Genomic DNA, 23,341 nt, shown 5'->3' with positions numbered 1-23,341 from the left:
ATTTTTACGCTGAGTTCCAGAAATTACGTTCCTGCCCTAGCATGTGCTTCAAGTTTTGCGCTGCAATATATTTTATGAAAGAGCACTGAACAACTGCTGAGGGGAAGCCTCAGTCAAAGTTTCTGCAACTTGTCTGTGTTCTGTCATTCTACCCTGGATCTGCAATATATTTGCTGCTTCTGAGCCAGGAGATAAGTGACGATTGTGACAATAGCAGAATTGTAGTTAGCGTTAGCGGTACAGTTAACAATGTGAAATTGGCGACATAGAAATTGTTGACACGTGTGCAGCTGGGTTTACTGCTCGACATTGTTTGCCTGTAAGCAATGCTCGCTTCAAGACAGTGCGCAATGAATACGATGAGTTATGGACACGAAACACCGGCAGATGACACAACAGCACAAAAGAAACAATGCAATGACAAATCATCACAGGGAAAAAAATTGCACAGCGAAACCCAACACGCGTCAAAATGGAATACCGGAAAAACATTAGCATAGTAGCAAGGCAGTACACGGAATTAACGGCAAGGTGAAAAAACAGTGCAGCGAAGTATGGTGCACCGCTGCCGGAGCGATGAATTATCGCAGTCATAATCGCGAATGTGTAATAAACAACCCATACGGCAGCGCCGTTCAGAGTTACCACGTTCGGAGTTACCAATTGCTATTTTCGCAAATAAAACAGAACGCTGGGCAAGTTGCAGGCCATTTGTAATCTGCAGCGATGGAATATGGTCTAATGCTAGTAAATAAATAAAAAACTAAAAAACTGTCGTCTAGTGCAGTAATCGAAGCTGATCTGTTCGTGTTGGCATGGGCTAGAAACCCGCACATACCCGTGAAGTTTGTTTCGGTCCATTTCATTATTTGAAGCGAAACAGCTGTTGTCGCACAGACTGACCGTGTCTTTTCGTCTGAGGGAAAACCTTTATGCTAGCGTACTGAAAACCAATTGTATCGACCACTCGAAGGTGCCGCAGACCAATAAAACTAGGTTTTGCCGTTTTATTATTAAATTTTCACTTCCCAGACGCCAGGTTTAGTTCTTTCGCATTATGTGTCTTGGCGTTGTAAATACTCATTATCGATATTTAGGTATCTTTTTTTCGGGATCAGTTTTGTTCAAGCACCGTCTCCATGCGCATGAGGTCATATTCGAACGAGATATGATTTCCGAAACAGGTTAACGTGATAACTGGCGGCCGTGCTGCGTTGTTCCTCTGCCTTTTCCACTACGAGTTGATAATTACAGGCTTCATAATTAATAGAAAAGCACTTACGAGAACGGTCTTTCGTGCCTCTGCGGTATTGGCTTTTCTGCAAACTGATTATTTTCAGGGTTATCATACCCAGACACTGTGGAAGAATGTTCTTTCAACGACAAGTTGTTTATGGATGCTATTCGTTCACATGAGGTGGGTTAGCACCTTAAACCTCGAGATATATACGAAGAACTCCCTTCAGAGCGTTTGTACTCTTGCTCAAAAGACGCAGCCTATTCATTTTTTTTTTATTGCAGTCTCAGCTCTTCGGTGCGAGCGCAAGATAATATTTACAAGCAAGTTCTTGCTACGCATCATAACGATGGACCATTACAATGAATATGTTAAACGGAGTTACTTTCTTATGAACCTTCCGAGTTGCAAAACATTGAACGGGCCCCAATGACACCACCTGCATTTCCTCTGACGTTGTCCGGCATCACCTTTCCCATCAAAATTGGTGATGAGACTGTGAATCTCTAGGCTCCTGAGGTCAGAATGGGTCGAAGCCCGGCGAGTGAAAAAAGCCTGCCGAGGGTCACGCAGGTCCAAGGCAAGTTTGCTCACTTGGCCGGCAATACGTGAATTCCTCTATTCTCACGATCGCACAGCCGCCGCTGCAGACACAATGCGCGATCTCTTAAGGACATCACACGCAAAGAAGACTGCACTTGATTGGCACTGACACGCCAGATGTGCGCAGCCGCTGCCCAGGCGGGAAGTGTCTCCGCAATGGAAAACATTACCGGAGATTGTTTAAATCATATTAAGAATATGAAGAGAACTAGTTAGAAATTTTGTTAAAATCTTTACATTTTTTATTCACGCTCCATGACATCGCACTCTCCAGTACACATTTGAATCACCAAAGCACAGATATTCCACATCCATTTCCCCACGCCGGTTACAACCAGCTGCATTTAGCGCTGATCTAGCCTCTTCCTCCATGGCGTACTTTCTCAATCTTCTCCGCCCGCGACTGGGGCCTTGTACATCCTAACCCAGAGCGAAGTGGAATAAGGCTTTGAGCCTACTCAGGGACGTATACAAGGCTGGCGAGCGCTCTGCGAGCGTGCTGCCGACGTTGTCATGTTTCTCGAGTGGTGTCGCCCTCCACTGACATTTTCCTCCTCTACTGCAGCGCCGCTTTTTTTCCTTTTCTCAGCGGCCTCTGATGTATTTACACTACACAAGGAGAACTATGAACTTGTTCTCAGGCGGTCGGCGTAGGGTAGGATTACCCTTACCCTCCGCCGAACTCCTGAGCAAGAGTCGCAAAAGCAAATTAGTGTGAAAACAAGAAAAGCAGGCTCCTAGGGAGATCTCGCAAGGTTGGCATGTAGAGAGCTTTCAATATTCGCTCGTAAGGCAGTTTCCAACGTTTTCCTTTTTTTTTTTTATTAGCCAAAGTATGGCATATGCTACAAGTATAGTTCATGAGGTGGGTTAATGTTCAGATGATGCATCGCGTTTTCGCGATTTTTATTTGCGCTTCGAGCTGGGAAAGGTTCATTCGCCTAAACCCCTTCCGGCCGGTCTGCAGCGGAGTTGTCGGTCTGCATCACTTATTTGCTCGGCAAATTGTTTCTCGTTCATATTTTTTTTTGACCAGGGTCCTGTCTTGCGCATAGTCATAAAGTGCGTCTAAAAAATTTTGCCACAGTTCATTGTTTCCTGTAGCGCTGTTGCACCTGGAACCTTTTGTTTCGACCTATGTGTTCGAAAGATAAAGTCTATCCGATTTGCATGTTTTTCTTTGCGGGCTAAGTACTGCCGACTGGTGCGCCGGCGAGTGCGACCGTGGTGGAAAATAAACACACACACACACGCACGCACGCACGCACGCACGCTCACACACACACACACACACACACACACACACACGCACGCACGCACGCACGCACGCACGCTCACACACACACACACACACACACACGCACGCACGCACGCACGCACGCACGCACACACACACACACACACACACACGCGCACACACACACACACACACACACACACACACACACACACACACACACACACACACACACACACACACACACACACACACACACACACACACACACACACACACACACACACACACACACACACACACACACACACACACACACACACACACACACACACACACACACACACACACACACACACACACACACACACACACACACACACACACACACACACACACTCAAAAGGCCCATTTTTCCAGTCGGTCGAACCTTTGTTCGTCAGGCGGGTTTCTGGCCGCGCACACCTGCGCACAACACCTGATAGAGTCCACGATACAACTTGAAGGGTATATTTGGGGAGTTGTAACCTCATTACGCATGCTTAAGGTGCGTTTCTTTGTATAATACTTAAGCATTTTGACTATACGGTGACCTAATTGAAGTCTTGATGCCGGAGCCATGGCTCAGGACAAGATATCCTCATAAGATTAAGAAATGCCGCAATCCCAGTAAAGTCAGTTCTCTGTAAACTTCACACAAACATCCTCTCAGTGAAAATAATTTAATGTGGAAGGTATCTTCGTCCCTTGGTCAACTAACTGCACTCTTTGCAACAAACTTGGAACACTAGAATACGTTTAACAGAATGTTATGACGCTATTCTCTACTAGGACGTCCTACAGGAAACTTGAAAAGAAGATTTACCAATCATACCTCTCGGCATTTGCTATCTGCGGTAATGCCCCTGCTATAACGCCCTATGGGCGATGCAGGTATCCAAAACAATAAAAACAATCTATCGGTCAGAAATGAAGATGGGATGTCATACGACATGATAATGGTTCTGAACCTTCACAGCCTCTGGAAGAGAAGAATGCAGGTCATTTACGCTGAAGAAAATGTCTGCTCTAGGCGTGAAAGTCTCACTGACTTTCTCGCCTATAGAGCGTGAAGTCACGATTTCAAAGCTCAGCCCGACCCGCCCGAATGGCTGAGCATGTTTGATAATTTCAATGCATTGAAAAAGGTTTAGCGTTATGTGAAAACACCTGCTTGGTACGTCCCTTTATTAAAAGAAAAAAGAAAGTGAAAGCAATGAATAAAAAAGAGAAACTCCGCGTAAGAGTAGTGGTCAGCGCAATCATCTGAGGCGCAGAAATATGGTGTTTCGACTGCTAGCGTGGACACGATTCACTTACTCTTATTTGCTCATTCACTTGATCACGTGACTGGGACCACTTTTCTTGGACAGAGTGTAGCTTCGTCTTCACTGTTCTTCAAGCCGTTGCTTGTTGCTTGCCATGCTGCCGATCTTCGCGCTTCAGTCGACCTCTCTCACAATGCTCGAAACAGGCCGCTCTCACTGCCGTATGTAGCAATGGAATGTTGTATTGCGGTGTTTGATAGAATCGGTTCTGCTAGGGTGGGCATGTCGTCGTGCTCTCTAATTACCCAAATTGCGGCCGAGAGCCATCCCTTCCTTCAAATAAAGGATTCATTCATTCATTCATTCATTGTTCTTGGATAGGTGTTGTAGGCATTTTGCAGGCTCGCGTCTCGTGAGCCATATCAGGCTTTCACCTTAATAAGACATATGCTAACAAGGGTCGTATTGACTTTTTCAGCATGAAAGCTGCCGTTGTCAGCACCCTTGAGGTGATGTTTGGTTTGGTAAAACTTTATTTCCACAGTAGGGGTCCTGAAGGACGCTCGGCTAGGCGCCAGGTGTAGAGGGCAGCTCCCACGTCGGCACAGAGAGGTGACGTCGAGCCAACATAGGTAACTTCCGTCATCCGGGCACCAAAACTGCATCATCCGTACACCAAACGAGATTCAGTTTGACTTGGTTTTGGTTTATTGTTTTTATCGTCGCAAAGCGACTCTGGCCTTGAGAGACGCCGTAGGGGAGGGCTGCTGAAATTTCGACCACCGGCGGCTTATTAAAGTGCACTGACATCGCTCAGCGACCCCCGCGTCGGGATTTGATCCCGCACACTTGGGTATAAGCAATCGAGCGCTCTAACCAGTGCGCAAGCGCGGCGGAGCAGAACGAGAACGAGATCGAGCTTGGGACAATGGCTTGCGCGCCGTCCTCAAGGATATTGCGCTGCGGTCTCACGCGCTCTCTTTCTGGTGGACGCCTGAAGCTATACTACCGAAACTGCGCATGTGTCAGAAGTGCATGCCCTGTTTTGTACTGCGAAGCTGAAAAGGCACAAAACTACCATCATCTCGGTGGACACTTCAAACTCGCCTTCAAAGGAGACATGTGCCGAAGCAGAAATGAGACGCCCATGAGATCGGTGCACCTTTAGGACAGCTATCTCTGCCACGCTAAGTGGATTAGCAGTGCGCCTCCGTGGCTGTTCTAGACGCCGCTTTCAGCACAAACGCATAGCCATGGTCAGCAGGGGTGTCTGAATGAAACCCTTGTTTCCAACTACGCCTCTAGGTTTCGGCTTGCCCCGGTGCGTGAGTCATGAACCAGCGCACACATCCATCCTTCTAGACGTCCTCCCCGTCAACATGTGCAAAAAATGTGCTACGTAGATTATAAACTCATTTCATGTTCACATTTACTCTCGATTACGAGAGAGTCAGATATTTTTTTGTCACTACATTAGCCTTATGAGTTAGCTCTAGAGGGTACGAAAATTCAAATCTATGTTCCGTTTGTCTTTTGCTGAGAATGTGCACAAAAACATGAAGGCTTTAGAATTATTGCTCTTGTCTTGCCTTCTATGCGAGGTCAGATTTTCAGCTTGACTTTCCTTTGGAATCGATGGCCACTCTGCTTTGTGAGCCAAAGAGCAGTCAAATAATCAAAAATAATATGTCGTTAATTGCAGAATGAACTTTATTATCTGAAAATCACCTCCCAAGAACAGTAGAATGTGCACCGCGCCAAAACAAATATTATTTTTGAATATATTCGCGAAGTTACGCGCTAGTAAAATGCGATAAAAAAGCTGCCAACCGGTGATTTTAAACTTCAACGCGTCAAAACTGTTTGAAGAACCTCATTTATTGGTTAGTGATGACAGCCTTCCCATAGAAAACTGTAGGTTAGTTTAAGGATGAAAAATGTGGTAAAACGCATTCGAAGTTAGCAACTGCTGCCCTTACTAGCTTCTTACAAACGTTCTTCCAAGGGTGTGATGTGCAGCGGGGTAGCTTGCTTGGTACCTTCTTACTTTCCTAATCATACTGTGAATTATTTTCCTAACAAAATATACCCTTGCACACATATGCATGCACATTTCCGTGGACGATTGTATTATCAAATAACATATTACATCTACTAAAGAGCCCTGGAACTCCAAACATATTTCAACTTATCGGTTGGTGCAACGTTGTGGCCAATGATCATTAATGTATCGAAGTACAAAATCACCTCCTTCAGCCTCAAGCATAACACTTCCAGCTATAGGTAGACCATATTAAATATATGCTAGTTTTTTTTTTATTTATTTATCTCACAAGTAAAATGGCCTTGCACAGGAAATTACGCCATCAAAGCCAAACAGGTGAAGACGGAACAGCTACTACCTTTGCTATGCGTAGAGCAACGTGATGTTTTCCACTCTGATAGTGTGCCATAGAGCTCTTTTTTTTTTTTTTTTTTTTTGCTTTCACTGTTTTATATGGCGTACTGTTTTGACGCGTGCTGTTCTTACAGCGGCTTAGTTGAAGGTGAAAACCAGCGAAAAGAGGACGCGTTAACAAGGAGGCTGGATCTAGCGTCGTCCTTGTGCACTCCTTCCTTGTTAACGCGTCCTCTTTTCGCTGGTTTTTACCTTCAATTAAGCACCAACTGGCCCAACAATCCACGCTTCTTGAATATTACAGGGGCTGTTTTGTCGCCATTGCAGTTTTTTCTGCACTGCTTTGACATGTTTTCTCTAGCGTTGCTCTTTCATGGCACCGAAAAGCAAACCTACTTACTCCGCAGATTATTTCAAGGACATAGAAAAAAAAAATGACCATGGGGATCACACTAGTACCTTTCGGTTTCTAAAGTATTTTTATCGAAACTTCACTCTTAACCTGTAGAGGCCACGCTGTGTCCACCGACAAGAGATGGAAATAGTGATGCGCGGATCATGTAGTTGTGCATGGCTAGATCAATAACACAAAAGATGAAGAGTACTTTCTCGAAATCAGCGATATCCTAAAACCGAACCGAAGTTACATTTAGTGTAATAGGAAGTAAATGCGACCACATCTCCTGGAAAAACTACGGTGATGTTCTTTCTTGGTTCTTCTAGGTATCTGGTCCTCGTACTAGTGTTCCTCCGTCATAAGCGGCTTTTTCAGAAGCAGAGCTAGGACCTTGAGATGAAGGGGGTTTTATGAACGAAAAAGCGCGAGCTTTATGTACGACTTTTACAAACGGAATATAGGAGATTCAAAACCTCTGAGTACTTTCGAGTACGCTGTCTTTGGGCGGCTCTCCCACAGGTGCATTTTAGTGGTCATTGTTATCTTTCCATTGACCATATGCCTTGTGCTCTAACTCGTGGCGCGACCATTAATCTATTGTCACCTATCTCCTCTCACTTGCTTCCTCCCTTGTCAGCCCCGATGCGCTGGCTAACTGGTTAGGGTACTCTACTACAGAACCCAAAGAGGTGGCATCCAATCTAGGCCGCGACTGCTGCTTTTCGCTGGACGCGAAAAGCAAGGCACTCGTGAATTGTGTGATGTCGTTGCCCGTTAAAAAACTCGAGGTGGTCGAAATTATCGTAGCCCTCCACTACGGCTTACCTCGTAGCCAGCTCAGCTGCTATGAGACATTAAAGCCAATAAATCAAATCAAAATTAAACTTTCCTTCTCACTTTTCCAGCCAGTCTTTCTCTGTTTGCATATATTTATGGATAATTTCTACACCACTGTTTCCGCGTGAGCAGCAAACGTGGCACTTTTCCCGCCTTGTGTCCTGCGTTTTGTGGCACACCTCCGATTGACTACGGCCTCCAGTGCTTATTGTGCGGAGGCCCTCGCTTTTTGTGAGGCATTTGTATGCACAGCAAGCATCATACTCTTTGAAGCTGTGCCCTCTTCTACAACTGCCGATTTTCGCATCCGGGAAACTAAGCACCTTCTTGTCTCTATCTCTCTATACGCCGCTCGAACTTCATTAACAACGGTCCTGCTCATGCATGAGTGTGGCAAATTACATTGCTGATATGGCTTCCCCTATAGCTCCACGTGCGGTCTCTTTGCCAAATATGTCCTTCATATATCTATGCTGGTAACTGGTCTGCCAGGCACGTAGACATGAGACTATATTGTGAGTATATCATTTTGTCCCTACTCTGCCTGCTATTCTGTTATTCACCTTCCCCTATATTGGTGCTGGCAAAAAACCGTATGTCATGAAAATGACCAATGACTCTCGTTATGGGCACCACCCCTTATTAAGGTATTGCTGACGTAACTAAAGTTTCGAAAGAACGATGACGCCATTAAATAAGGTTACATCTCAAAGTAGCCCGTAATGTTAACAGTTTTGTCTCCAGATGAATGAAGCGTTTAAGGCAGGAAATAAGTTGCACCCTCCAAGTTTACCATGCACGCCATTGGCTACATCCACACGCGCAGGAAGTGGCGACAACGTCGATATCTGCTCCTCCAGCCAAATCTACCTTAGTACAAACACAAGAATACGAAGGTCCACTATCTATGCTCATGCAAGCATAGAGTTCCTCACACTAACTAGAGGGAAAGCTGAGGGCGCTGCACTTCAGCCACCATGGGCGCGCTAAGAATCATGGGCCGGTGTGCTACTTGTTGCGGGACAGTCGGTTTTTCTCGGGTATGTGGAGTGGCGTTACTGCGATGTTTTTTTTTTCGTCATCATCATCATGTGAAGGTGCGTACATAGACCGCTAAAGCCATAGTAGCGAAGGCGCAAAAGCAGACGTCGCCAATAAATGGTTTTTGTTTCCCGAAATGCCACTAAAAACTTCCTTAAGTGATTGCACAACCATAAATATTTATATAACGTTTTTCTGTTTCAAATTTTGCCTATTAAGTGCGAAATATTGATATTTGTGCTGCTCAAAACTAAGCCAATAGGAGAAAGAGCCCTCGCTTATATTGGATAAATATCACACTGACATGCTGTTTCTCTCTCTTTTTGCAATTTATAGTCACAATATTCAATCTTAGGACATTATTTATGGTAGAACAGCACTTATATTTGCATTAGTTTTGGCCAAAAGTTGTAGTTCTGCACTCGGTACTCTCCGGCCCATGATGCTTTGAGCGCCCATGGGAGCTGAACTGGCCGTCTGGAAACTCCATGTAAACTCCCATAGACGGCAGCACAGCTTTCCCTCTAGGTAAGAGTAAGAAACTCTATGCATGCAAGAGTCATGTCAAGCATGTAAGTCGTCATTCGTCAGCAGCTTTGGGTGTGTGCTGTTGTCGGGTGCTGCTCTCCTGTACTGAAGTTCGGCAACTGAAAATGCTGACGCATTTTGTCTTGAATTTTAAAGTCATTCATATCAGCCATCAGGGAAGCTGCAACACTGTATAAGCTTCAGAGAATATAAGCGATCAATTAACGCCCTATTTTCATCACTCATGTACAGAAAAAATAGGCTTATGATATGCACAGAAACTTACACAAAATGGCGGCAACCTAACGGGTACCAAGGACAGACAGCTGCTTATTTGTAGAATGCTCTGTTATACCAGTGTTGTGCTATTGGCCAGTGAACGTAGCCAAACGTAGGCGCCGCGATGAGGTACCCAACGATGAAGTCTTGGCTGGGATTGGTGAAGTGTAACCATATCACAAGACATAGTCATTGTCATCAAATATGGCTCCATGGCCTGTCGCAAGTACTCCCTAATCACACGTGTCGCTGCTGCAACGCAGGAGAGAGGCCCCATCACTTCCATTCACCACGTTCAAAAAGGAACTCTGCATCGCTTGCGAGCACAGCCAACAAAACAGGGCGGTCAGTTTTAGTAGGACTACACGCCACACAAAAAACGAAGAGAGTGTTATTATATTCGATCATATCTGTACCCCCCCCCCCCCCACGCTGATTTCACCAAAACAATTCACGCACAGTGCATCATGACCTGATAGGAAAAGAAAAGCATTAATTTCGGCGGCTTTCCCAGACGCATGTGTCACTCACAGAATCGCGCACGTGGGCACTTGTAGATTTTGGCCGTAAGCGCACATGTCAGGCTTGATGCAATTATTGATACAATCAGGAAAAGTCCGAACACAGGCGAGGGCGACGAAAAATGTTGCAACGACGTCATACAGGGGGATGGCAGACATAAAGATGACAATGACGTTTGAGATGTCACTCAAAATAACATTATAGGACGCGACAGGGGTGACAGAGTAGGACAGTGTCGTCCAGTCGCAAGCTGACAGCATAGCTGCAATTCTGGAACCGCATCGAGCACAATGCGGGGTCTCCTTTTTGGGGGAGAGGGAGCGGGGGGGTCCTTTTTGAGGACAGCGATCTGGCCGCTGAGAGAAGCCCCGGGAAAGATTCGCGGCAAATGATAATTTCCGCGAAATTTGGACCACTCTGTTTGCTTCGTTATGGGAATAGTTAACACAAGCATAAATTCAGACGTTGTACGAGTTTTCCGCCAGAAGTGTGCACTGAAGGGCTGTCCAAACTTGCCGGTAGTGGCTGCCTATACTTCTCGCCTACCGCGCTCACCAAACAAGTCGTATGCTACTTGCGCCACATATAAACACACATATATCCACACCAATTTTCGTAATGGGAGACTTAAATATAAATGCAAACAAAAAGTTCATACCGCGTATTAGCAAAAAATATCCCTTTCATTTCCCTCGTAACTCCTCCTGCTGCTGTGACGACCTCACGAAGTGCTTTCATTACCAGCCTTTGGTGCAGCAAGTAGTACGTATCTCCATTCATTTCTCCGACCACAGAGATTCCTTGATCACAATTGAGGATTGGGAGAAGAATGTAAATTAAAGAATGAGCATGCGTGAAATAAAGCATGTTGTATAACTGCAACATAGCTGCATTATCTAAAATTGTTTACCTGAACACACGTAGAGAGCTCCGCTTAAATTTTGCGTTCCACAGTACCGTAATCGTCGGTGCAGATTTCGTTGGTCTTAAAGTTAAACAGGTTTCTGATATTTTAAAAAAGAATGGCCGCGCAAAACCAGTACGCCATTCCGGTTGAAGAGCGCGTTTAACACGCTCTAAATTTACGTCGGCCTCCACCGTCGCAGCCCATCCTTCTGCTCTTCAAGCGGCTCGTACCATCTTCTGCCTCTCACTTCTAACGTCAGGTTGCCGTTCGTTAGTGATGTTGTACCACTTAATGGCGCGCGAGAGAAGAGAGACGACAACATGGAGGAAGTTCCTCCATGGACGACAACTTCCGTGGCTCGACTAGGACTCACGTCACAGTTGCGATGGCGACGGCCCCACTGGCCGGGCGCTGATCCAACACACGACGACCTTGAGCGTAGCCGGATGGGTACGTTCACATAAAAGCTATAAAAATCTGCAGAAATAGGTGAGCGCACTAATCGGGCACGAGTAATGAAAGTAAACGAATTTGACACTTCGAGTAAGTGACATGAGGCCGCTAATAACGACAGAGTACACTTATGCGTGAAACTGCTTACAGTGTACAGCGGCTGTGCAAGGGCAGCAACGAATGTTCGCCGCTCTGCCCACTCTGGCGCTGTGCGCTGCAACGCTTTTCCTCAGCCACCGGCGTGCTTTGAAGGAGCAAGGTAAGGAAAAAGGAAGGCCTTACTAAGCGCTAATTACTAAAGCTCATTTAAAATTGACCAATGAACGGCGAACTATCCTTAACGCATTCTCATTTCACTAAGCATATTTTTCTTTCTTTTTTTTTTAAATCTGGCCTTTACTCTTCGTGTTCAAAGCCCAGCACGATGCTTTAGGAATTTTTCTGGCGCGTCATAGAAGCATCCGATTTTCAGTTCAGTTCAGGCGTTCAGTCGTGTCCGACTCTTCGTGACCCTATGGACCATGTCACGCCACGCTTTCCGGTCTCTCACTATCTTCTTAACATCACATAGCTTCATCTGCAATGCCTCGAGAATGCCATCTAACCATCGCGTTCGCTGCCTACCCCTTCTCCGGCGACCCTCAACCTTTCCCAACATCAAATCTTTCTCCAGCGACTCCTCTCTTCTCATCAGATGACCAAAGTAGCTGAGCTTTAACTTTAGAATTTGACCCTCCAATGAGCAGTCAGGGTTTATGGTCGACAATATCGACTGATTTGATCTTCTGGCAGTCCAAGGAACTCTTAAGAGTCTTCGCCAGCACCACAATTCAAACGCGTCAATTCTTCGGCGGTCAGCCTTTTTCACAGTCCAACTCTCGCATCCATACATCACAACTGGAAAGACCATAGCACGGGTTATACGGATCTTGGTTGGCAGACTAATGTCTCTGCTCTTTACTAGGCGGTCAAGGCTAACCATTGCTCTCTTTCCCAGAAGCAGGCGTCTCCTAATTTCATGGCTGCAGTCTCCTTCCGAGGTAATCTTGGCGCCCAAGAACAGAAAATCTGTCACAGCTTCCACTTCTTGTCCATTGATGCTCCAGGACTTGATAGGGCAAGACGCCATGATCTTCGTGTTTTTAATGTTCAGTTTAAGCTCAAACTTCTCACTCTCTTCTTGTACGCGCATCAGAAGTCTCTTGAGTTCCACTTCACTTTCTGCCATTAAAGTGGTATCATCCGCATATCTAAGGTTGTTGATACGTTTTCCAGCAATCTTCACTCCAGCTGAAGACTCATCCAGACCGGCCTTCCTCATGATGCACTCTGCATATAGGTTAAATAGGCAGGGCGACAGTATGCAGCCTTGCCTCACCCCTTTCTCAATCGGAAACCAATCACTAAGACCATGCCCAGTTCTGACTGTGGCCTCTTGCCCTTCATAAAGGTTCCTGAGGAGACAGGAATTGGAACTCCCATCTCTTGGAGAGCTTGCCACAATCTGCTGTGATCTACGCAGTCAAACGCTTTCGCATAATCAATAAAGCAGAAGTAAATGGGCTTCTGGAACTCTCTTGCTTTTTCCATGATCCAGCGAAGGTTGGCAATTTGGTCTCTAGTTCCTCTGCCCTTGCGAAACCCAGCTTGCACGTCCGGGAGCTCCCGATCCACATACTGCTGCAGCCTACCTTGCAGGATTTTTAACATCACCTTGCTAGCATGCGAAATAAGCGCGATCGTGCGGTAGTTGGAACAATCTTTGGCACTGCCTTTCTTTGGAATGGGGATGTAAACTGACCTCCTCCAATCCTGTGGCCACTGCAGGGTTGTCCAAATCTTTTGACATAATGTATGCAGTGTGTTAACAGCGTCGTGGTTGAGGTTTTGAAGCAACTCAGCTGGAATACCATCAATTCCGCTAGCTTTGTTCTTAGCAAGGCTGGCTAAGGCCCATTCAACTTCACTCTTCAGGATGCCCGGCTCGAGGTCAGTAATCACAACCGTCCTATGTTGGGTTTGCACATCCGGGTCCTTCTTGTACAGTTCTTCTGTGTATTCCTGCCACCTCTTCTTTATCTCTGAGGCTTCAGTGAGGTCCTTGCCTCGTTTGTCCTTTATCACGCCCAGCTTAGCACAGAAGCTTCCTTTGATATCTTTGATTGTCTTATACAGAGCTCTTGTGTTCCTTAATTGGCAGTTGTCCTCAACTGCTTGACACTGTATGTTCAGGAAGGCATTCTTATCTCTCCTTGCTATTTTCTGAAAATCCGCATTGAGAACCTTGTATCTTTCTCTTTCCCCCATACCTTTTGCCATCCTCCTTTCCTCAGCTATTTGCAAAGCCTCTTCAGATAACCAGTTTGCTTTTTTTTGCATTTTTTGCATCCGATTTTAGTTTATGCATTTTCTTTTTGTTTTTTATTCAACGTTCCAAAGCGACTCAGGCTATGAGAGACGCCTGAGGAGATGGATTCAGAAATTTCGATGATCTGGGGTTCTTTAACGTGCACTGACATCACACAGCACACTGGCGCCTTGCTTTTCGCCTCCAACGAAAGCGACCACCATAACCGGCATTTGATCCGCGTTCTTGGGTTCAGTAGTCTAGCGCCTTAAACACTGAGCAAGTTTATATGTTAGAAAGGCACAAATTGTAGAACCTAAGCCTATTAACCTCATGTAGTCGAAACAGCTGATGATTAAGGGCAAGAAATCAAAGCAGTGTCAATTTTTCTTCCGAGTATTCACTTGGGATAGCGGAGTGACATAAAGGCAAGAATTCAACGCACTTCGGCGCTAAGATATTTGTTTTTCTTCTTGTCAGTGGTGGCAGGAACATTTCCCCCTATCGTTTCGAAACCTGTGCTCGTTAGTATTAGAAAGAATCAACATGTTTTCTAAAAATAAAAAAGTCACAACTGGTTCGCTGTCGAAAACCATGCACGGAAATTTTGTTGTGACAAAACGAAGTCTGTACTTTTGTCCTACTGCGAGGGGCCGGGGAAAAATATTCGGGTGCGTAGGGGTCAGGACTTGGAAAGAGTTCGTGTTCACGGGGTCGGCGATCGCCATTTACCTGTCCAGCATTTGACCTAGGGGAGAAGACAGCTGCAGATACTCACTGACGACAATTGGTGCACTCTGTTTGAAAGCGACGATGAACTTTCGAGAAAGACCACCTGCACAACGACCGACAGTCTCGAAAAAGTTTAAACGCTTACAACTGGGAGAATTCTCGAGAAATCGGATCTTCACACTCCGCCGACTCCCGGCCGCGGCGGCTGCTTTTCGATGGAGGCGAAAAACAAGGCACCCGTGTGTTGTGCGGGCAGTGCACGTTAAAGAACTACAGGTGATCGAAAATTCTGTAGCCCTCCATTATGGCGTCTCTCATAGTCTGAGTTACTTTGGGACATTAGGAACCCAAAAACCAAACCATAAAGGAAAATCGGATCTTCTATGCTGTGGCACAAAAATTCCTAAAAATGCGTGCTGGCGGCTTTGAACACGAAAACTAAGGGCTCAGTTTTAAAGGACTGCTTACTGGGAGGTCGCAATGTTTTAAGAGATAGCTCGCCTTTCTTTGGTCAATTTTTAAATGAGGAGGCCTTAGTAACGAGCTCTGAATAAAGCCTTCCTCGGGGCGTCTTTTTCTTGAATCAGGCACAATACTACCTTAATACGTTCCTTGCTCCTTGATCTTGAGTAGTTAGGCGTCCCCATCGGCTGGGGAAAAGCGACCACGGTTCATAGTGCCAGAGCGGGGGGTGGAAATGGTAAAATACTTTTAATCGCTCGAAAAGAGTAAGCACGCGGATATGCTATTGGACCGACCCATAAGAAGCCGGTCGCTCACAATTTTAGGTCCGGCAGGTCAGAGCAGCCGAGCAGGGTCGCCTCCCAGTCCTCCCAGGTGGCGTTGGGATTAGGGTATATCAGGTTTGGATAGGCGAACACGGAGCGAACATTCGCTGCGGCCCTTGCATAGCCGCTGTATACCATCGCAGACCAACATTTTTTTTTTTCATCTATGGTCAAATGTAAGTTAGTGGTGGCCCCCCACAGGAGGCTGTTCAGCCAATGGCGTCGACCGGGAATCGTGACGTTGCAGTTGCTCCCATTAACGAACGCACCTCATTCACCTGTGATTTCACGTGCTATGGAAATAACCACTACATCATAATACCTGGTCGACGGTTTCATGACGTAGCGGTTAATTGGTGGGAAAGCCTTTGAGACGCATTCGCGAGAGCCTTCCTGAGTTGTATTCGACTATGAGCATTGAAACAAAATGCGTAAAATACAAAACTAGAGCCCTTATGACCGTAACTCTAAAATAATACAACGCGACACATACATACTTGCATTTGTTTTAAATTTTGACCAATATGTGTTTGAATATTAGACACAAGATAATTTTCGACGCCATACGGTACAAGCGTCTGTGTATGGTCGTTAAGTGTGTCTCCTAACCCAAAAAGTGGCTTAGGAAGATTTGATAATAACGCGACTCCTGCAATTTGAGTTGAAGCATGCAGGGCTTCTCAGGCGATGTATAGAAACCGCTGAAGCTATATAAGAGTTTTGAATTCGCCCCTAAGTATATTTGTGCCAGTTATACCAAATAAGAACCCTGTTAAAGGAGCCGCATACATATGCATAGGTATATATGTACAGATACTATCTAAGTCATGAAAGTTGGATTTCTTTTGTCCCAGTAGATTACAAGTGATGCAGTATTACAATGGGATTCTTTAATATAGTACAATGAATAGCTTTAATATATTAAAGCTTCAAAATGTCCTTCAGTGGCGACTAGCCACAACATAGGGAAGGCCTAGGAATTGTGCAGCTTGCTTTCTGGCACTCTATGCACGTGCAAGACGGTAATAAAAAAACTACATTGCGCATAAGCGTTATATGCAGACTTCACGTATGTGGTGATGGCAATAATGAATTCTCGATGAGACCAGAGATGCATGCACGTGAACAAGGCAGCGGTACGTAAAGTTTAGAAAGGTGTAATAACTGTATGCAACAAACCCCAGCGTGCCAGTAAGCTTGCTAGCAACACATTCATGAAATGCATAGTCTAGGATGTTTGGTGTGTTCTGGTGCTGGGATACTGCAGTATATATTAGTGTACATCTGCCCAAAGTATTGATGCACTATACCCTAGGTTTTAAATCTATTAGTATCGGTAGTCAAGGTAGCTGGAACATCCTGTACACTCGCGGGATTTAAAAGAAAACAGCATCATTGCCCCACTCCATACGCCGAAACAACACACCGTCGTTTGAACATGAGTATATTTGCAGAAAACTTCATGAACGCAACCGGCAAGATGGGAGGGATGTGCTCTGTAGAAATGTATCCTGCGGCAGTCCTGTTATGGGCTAGTCACTATGGCAGAAGGGGAGCGCGCCGCCGGCGAGGCCTGTATTGACAAAGGTCTCCTTCGACTTCGTGTCGTCGAACGAGACCTGCGCACCTGTGGTTGCGGCATCACTGTCAAAGATTGCGGCGCTCCTTGTCTCAAGTCCGGGCTTGTCACACTCGTCGATGGTGTCACTCCAGCTGGGAGGTGCCGTCGCTTCCAGTCAGACTCTTTAGGAAGCATCTTGACCACGAATGCGAAGACTGCCATCGAAATGGCTGCGATGGTCCACTGCAGTTGAACGCGGCGCCCGGCAAGAAGGAATGGACTAATCTTGCCTAGAATATCACCCAAGCGACTCCACGCTAGTCCACCGCCGATTGCCGTGCAGTGCACGGCTACAGGGTAGCAAAACATTGCTGGAGCAAAAAACATCATTACAGCGACATTTCCTGCCGCATGCGTCACTAACGTCAAAGAGTCGCGAAGGTGTTCTATGTCTACCGAGTAGACGTTGGCCTTAAGCGCAGATGATATGCTGAATGCAATCGCCGAAATGACCAGGACAAACCTGAAGCCGACGTATGGAACGCAAAATGCAGCAAGGACGCCAGCGACGACTGACAGAACCATACCCACGACGCTTGCGATCTCGCTCAACGGAACATCGTTGGAGATGACGGTGGTGTAGCAGTAGGCCAGTGTCGTCCATCCGCAAGCCAACAGCACTGTGCGAGTCCGGAATTGCTTGGAGCACATTAAGAGGACTCCTGCGCGTTGTTCATCGCTGTCACCACCGGCGGACAAGAGGAGCCCCGCAAAAGATTCATGGCAACTATCAATAGACGCTCTGTTCAACTTTGCCGCGCGCAATGCAGCGCGGTGCGCCCTCTTAACATCGCCTCGTGCCAAAAGCCATGCCATCGGCTCATCGACCGTGCAGAACAGCAGCGTCAGAAAGCTCGTAGGCACCATGACCCCGATTTGGACCACTGTCCAGCCTCCTCCGAGGAGTGCGGCGGCCGTGAAGGTAGAGGAAACCAGAAGCAACGAGAACATCCAAGCTCCCACATTGTACGCCGGAATTCTATCCACAGGAGACACTTCGTACACGACTGAGAGCAGCGGCGGCACTAGGGCGCTAGTCGATATCGAGATGATGGCGCGCAGCACCACAAAAATTGGGAAGTTAATGGGCAGGCTGATGGCACTGCCGGCTACCAGGACCACTGGCACGGCGTAGAGGGTGACAGGTTTCCTACCGATGCGGTCAGCTAGCGCACCCAGAAGAGGTAGGGAGACCATCGAGGAGGCTGAGTAGGTCAACTTGGCGAGGTCGACAAGCCATTGTCTGTCACACACGAGGTTCCATTCGCTGACGATGTTGTTGCCGAACGTCACGTGGTCGTACTCCCATGAAGTGCAAGGGACCACGCGAGCATTGCTTCCGCCATCCGGGGGATCGCGCACTGTACAGCGGCTGTATTGTCCGTTCTCATCCAGCGGGATGGCCATTCGCTTCCACTTAGCCACGCTAACGTTTGTGAAGTTTGGTGGTCGGCGGCACCAGTGGTCCATGACGACTGCGGTAAGCCTGACACTCTGGTCGTGAAGCATGTAGGCTCCGCTCGCAATGGTTAGGCTGAACAGGGCTAGAAGCTGGAAGATTCCAACGCCGTAAGGCGGCTCCACGCGTCCTGAACCCTTCACTGAACCTTCGGTTCTCGTAAGTCCAAGAGAAGACGTCTGGGGGTTTGCGGGAGCAATCTCCCGCGCATCAGCCATTCTTCTTCCTCATCGTCTTACATCGGCTGGCTGATAGGCATACCAACGTTGCTATAGGCCGGGTTCTTTAAGATATTGGCAAAGAACTGAGCGGCTCGGAAATTCAGGAAAAGAAAGCTGTAGAAAAAAAATTATAGCGAAATTTGAGCTCAGCTATTTAAGCTTTTTTGCGATATATTGAGGCAAAAAATATTTAGGAATGCTTGTATATATATATATATATATATATATATATATATATATATATATATATATATATATATATATATATGTATGCAGTTACAAAGGCAGCACGATCATGGGTTCATCAACGATGTGGGCGTGTCGGTGCACGTACGCTCTCTCCCGCTTCGAGCACCAGGTGTCTAGGGAAAGCGGAGTGATCACTACGGGACCTATAGAGTGGTTTAGTTTTCTCATGTGCCAGAGAGAATTTCTCCGAAGAAGAAAAAGAAGAGCCATGATCTCTCCTCCGCTTGCTCGCAGCTCTTCTTTCTCGTCGCATAAATTATCTTTGAATGGGGACTTAAACGGTGTTACATCTCTCGCTTAACTGGGCAAACTAGGGATCGACACTTGCGGAGGCGCCCAGCTATAATCTGAAATAGACAAGGCTGTAAGGTGCAGGTTATGGTTACCCCGCTGCCAAAAAACATGCATCCCGAACAGAATAAGTAGCGTCGAGAAAAGAGCTAAAATGCTCAGTAGAAAATTTAGCCGCCTGCCGCCGGAGGAAGTAGCCTTTTTAGCTCCTTTATGGATGCAGCGGTAACGAGCATGCCGGGTATAGACCGATCACCGTGGCCACCCTGAAAACTAGATCTCCGGAGATAGCTGAGAAAGTGGTTGTAGCTCTAGCCTGCGCCAAGACGAAGGCGCGTTTCATGGTCTGCGACAGCGAAACTGATACGAAATGACAGTCGTGGGTTGATCCCCCCCCCCCCCCCCCCTCGCGAACTGTACAGTTGATTTGGACTCTGATGCACAGTGGCGTTCCCGGCAACGTATCCGCCCATGCCCTGGCTTGAGGGCTCTAACAACGAGCCTTCGGCAGAGAGGGGGGCTTGGAGCGGGGAGCGTATAAAGTTTGCCAAATCTTACAACGAAGTTCTGCAACACTATACTGAGTAGGCAGGTGGCTGCTGCGCCACGCTCTACTCTAAACTGCAGGCCGGCCGTCGCCTGGCGCCGCCTCCAGACTGGGGCATTCACAGCCGCTCCTGGTGAGCGATATGCTCATAATATCAGCATCCTGTATAAACTGTGGCTCGAGAAGGATCCTCGAGCACATCATTTGGGATGGTCCCTTTTCTCCCGGAAGGTACCTAAATCTGACGCTGCAACTCTGGGGAACTGCGCTGCACTGCTCGGACTCTGGGCTCCAGCTAGCGCCGGCCAACATCTACCGGCCTGCGTTTAAGGCATAGCCCCCCGCCATCTGTCCCAAGCGACGAAGGGCCGGAGCTCCTTCATCCACTGGTCTGAATAAAAAAGTTCTACTCTGGATGATCAGCGTAGTCTGGTCAACCAGACTCGGGAAATAGCACGGGTCCACGGCTTCCTGGACTGAGGAGGCTGCCCGTGCACCTAGGACGAATATCTCATGCCTGCTCCGAATAAATGTTTGGCTCTCTCTCTCTGGATCGTGACTCTCTCGGCTCGTGACTCGCCCGGTTACACCGACACCAACGTTAACCCTGGTACGTCAGTCAAATACGGCTGACGGCCCCTGTGTAAATATTGTATATTTCGAGTGCAATAAAAAACAAAAAAAAAACAAAAAGCCAACGGCGACGCGGCTCTGCTATCGAAGTTCTATTGGAGCTATCGGAGCTATAAGAGCTGCGCTTCAAAACAAGCACGACGATGCGCCGCGCCAAGAACCGTTCAAATAGGCATTCTAGACAAGTATTGCAATGAAAAAAAAAATTGTAATTCCTTTCTCGGGAATCAGTTTTTCACTTGATGCCAATCGGATTAAGCATACGCAAGGTCTTCCGCCTTGCTATGTTGACCGGAAGTCGGATCAAGGCGGTGCCGTGACCGTCTTGGCGCCAATGTTTCGGAAGTTATTGCGAAGTCTACTATTAGAATATTAGGGAGCCCTCTAAGTTGTTTCCTTAGTATGTCCTTATGTCCCGGATGAAGTGTTTTAGTTTCAAAGCTGCATTTTGTAATAAATGTTACGCGGCCACATACAACGATCCATGCTCCCTTTACCCATTGCGATTTCTGCCATTTTCCTTTCTTGCAATCACTGCGTAGATCATAGCACAATTTCAGATTTGTACCTTTTTCTTTGAGTTTGGTACCAAAAGGGAGTACTGGTGCAGGATGTACAGTACTGGAAGGCACACAATTTGCACCGATTGCTATATACACTTGTATCTTAAGTAAATATCTAGGTTTTGCTTCTGTGCATGGCACTGTAGCTCAAATTTCATAATAATTATTAGCGAGGAGTTCAAACCATTTATTCCAGGCGGTGATACAGCTAGACAAAGAAAGGAAAATTCGGAGCTTTTTCCTGCTCCTCTTGTAGCAATTGTGCATTGTCTTGATGTGCCCTCTGCATCGTCATTTGTTCTTTCTTGACCATCATATGCGTAATCTCCCGAGTCCACCTACTTCTCTTCGAAAGCCAATCATGCTTTCTCATGTTTGTGGCACCCGGTTCCTTTGTTTGATACGTTGCTCAAGCGGATGCCATTCTAGAGGAAGCACATTCATTTTTTCTTTTGTTGGCTTTTTTCTCGCCTGGAAAGCAGAAAGGATGCAATTATAATTGTTTCTTCAGGTGATGTCTTCATTACTATGTCATCTACAAGTGATAATCTGAGCTACTAGTACAAAAGGCACTAGTCAAGCACTATAAGCCAAAACTTCTAGGTATCGTGCAGAAGAGCACTGCTTTCTTCAAAAATCAAATTTCACTCAATGTGAAACTCGTTTCTTTTTTTTTTTTTTTGCTGCAGTTTCAGGGTCATAGTGGGTTACTGCTATTGCTCTGCTTATAAAGCAGTTATTCAAAAGACATTTTATAATATAATAAATAATTTGGTAGTAGCATTGAGAAACATGACAGAACATATATATTAACTGAACCACCTTCACCACACCTCTTTGCACCGCTGTATGTTCTGTATTTAGTTGTTGGATTTTTTTTTGATGTTTGTGCCCTTCATATAATGACCCCGAATAGGATCGGCAGTATTTCTAAATAAATAAATAAACAGAAACATAAACCCGATTGACACGATCGAATTTCGGGATGATACGAATTCATAAAACTCCCTGATTGGAGTGCATTGTGAACAATGCGCAGAGTTTCGTATTGCTTCATGCAGTTTTACATTTGAGCGTTATTTACAGACGTACGCTGTCCCCTCCCCAAGGTCCCCAATCCTGTATCCAAGCCCCACTTGACTATATATACTGCCCTGAACCCTGCGCAACTGCCCCGACAAGTTCTTCCCCGCGGCCCGCGGGTATTGGCGCACTTCAACTTCATGGGAAGCTGAGAGGTTCTGCTGCGCTCCGTGGACACGCTTGACTAGCAGAAGACAGCAATGGACCGAGCTTCTGACGTCATCGACCGCAGGGACATGAACGTAGTGAGGCTGTGCGGTAGCCCAGCCCAGCCGCCAACGATCTCCTGTTTTTTTTTTTTTTTTTTTTGTTTTTTTTTTTTTTAAAGGTTCTCTCTTTCTCTTTCACGGAAGTAGCCTGCGACAGGCCATTCTTCCGTGTCCTTCAGCAACTAGATTCCAATGCTGTTGCGGCCCAACAGGGGAGAGGCTTTAGTGCACTGTTTCATTAATAAAATATATGTCGTGAAACTTTTGAACATCATACTGTCACCACAATGAAAATTCTTTAGCCTTGCCACGCGTATTCGCGCAATGACGCGTAATGCCGTCGCCAGTACATACCCCCCCCCCCCCCCCCCACACACACACAAATGTTGTGCTAGTAAATATAGACAGTTACGTGCGCGCAAATACCACTATAACTAAAAGCACTTGCAAGCGCGCAGCTGTACACGGTCGCGGATCATTCGCAAAGGCAGAGCCATTTTTCCGTTGTTTTTTTTTTTTCACTTCAGCAGCCAGATTTCAATAATCTTATGGCCCAACAAGCTAGCTTTGAGAGATAGCTTGCCGTGAAACTTTTCGAGATCAATATCACTACTTACAGTAATGAGATCGTACAATTGCCGCGCTTAGCTGCCACTGTCTGTCGCTACTAAAAAACGAAGGAAAAAGGTTAAGCAAGTTTTGGTACGTTCGCGAGTGCGGAGGTCCGCGAATATGTTAAGTGAAAGTAAAACGAATCCAAGTTTTATGCTTTAAATATTACACGCATGGCTGCACCCGACAAATGAGAAGCCGCGGTCGACAGCGACTCCCCGAAAACCGAGAATGAGAAAA

At 46.4% G+C, this 23,341-nt stretch overlaps 1 protein-coding gene across 1 annotated transcript; it reads right to left on the bottom strand.

The window, feature by feature from the left end:
- Positions 1–17,138: 17,138 nt before the first annotated feature.
- Positions 17,139–18,911, bottom strand: LOC146207810 (solute carrier family 22 member 6-B-like). Its single transcript, XM_084577684.1, has one exon. The coding sequence runs from the start codon at positions 18,909–18,911 to the stop codon at positions 17,139–17,141; it is 1,773 nt and encodes a 590-aa protein (XP_084433810.1).
- Positions 18,912–23,341: the final 4,430 nt, after the last annotated feature.

The sequence above is a fragment of the Amblyomma maculatum genome, chromosome 1 (genome assembly GCF_055883805.1).
Source record: "Amblyomma maculatum isolate TAMU_Amacu chromosome 1, ASM5588380v1, whole genome shotgun sequence".
Lineage (NCBI taxonomy): Eukaryota > Metazoa > Arthropoda > Arachnida > Ixodida > Ixodidae > Amblyomma > Amblyomma maculatum.
The sequence above is the reverse complement of the archived record's forward strand: the minus strand, read 5'-3'. Positions and strand labels throughout refer to the sequence as shown.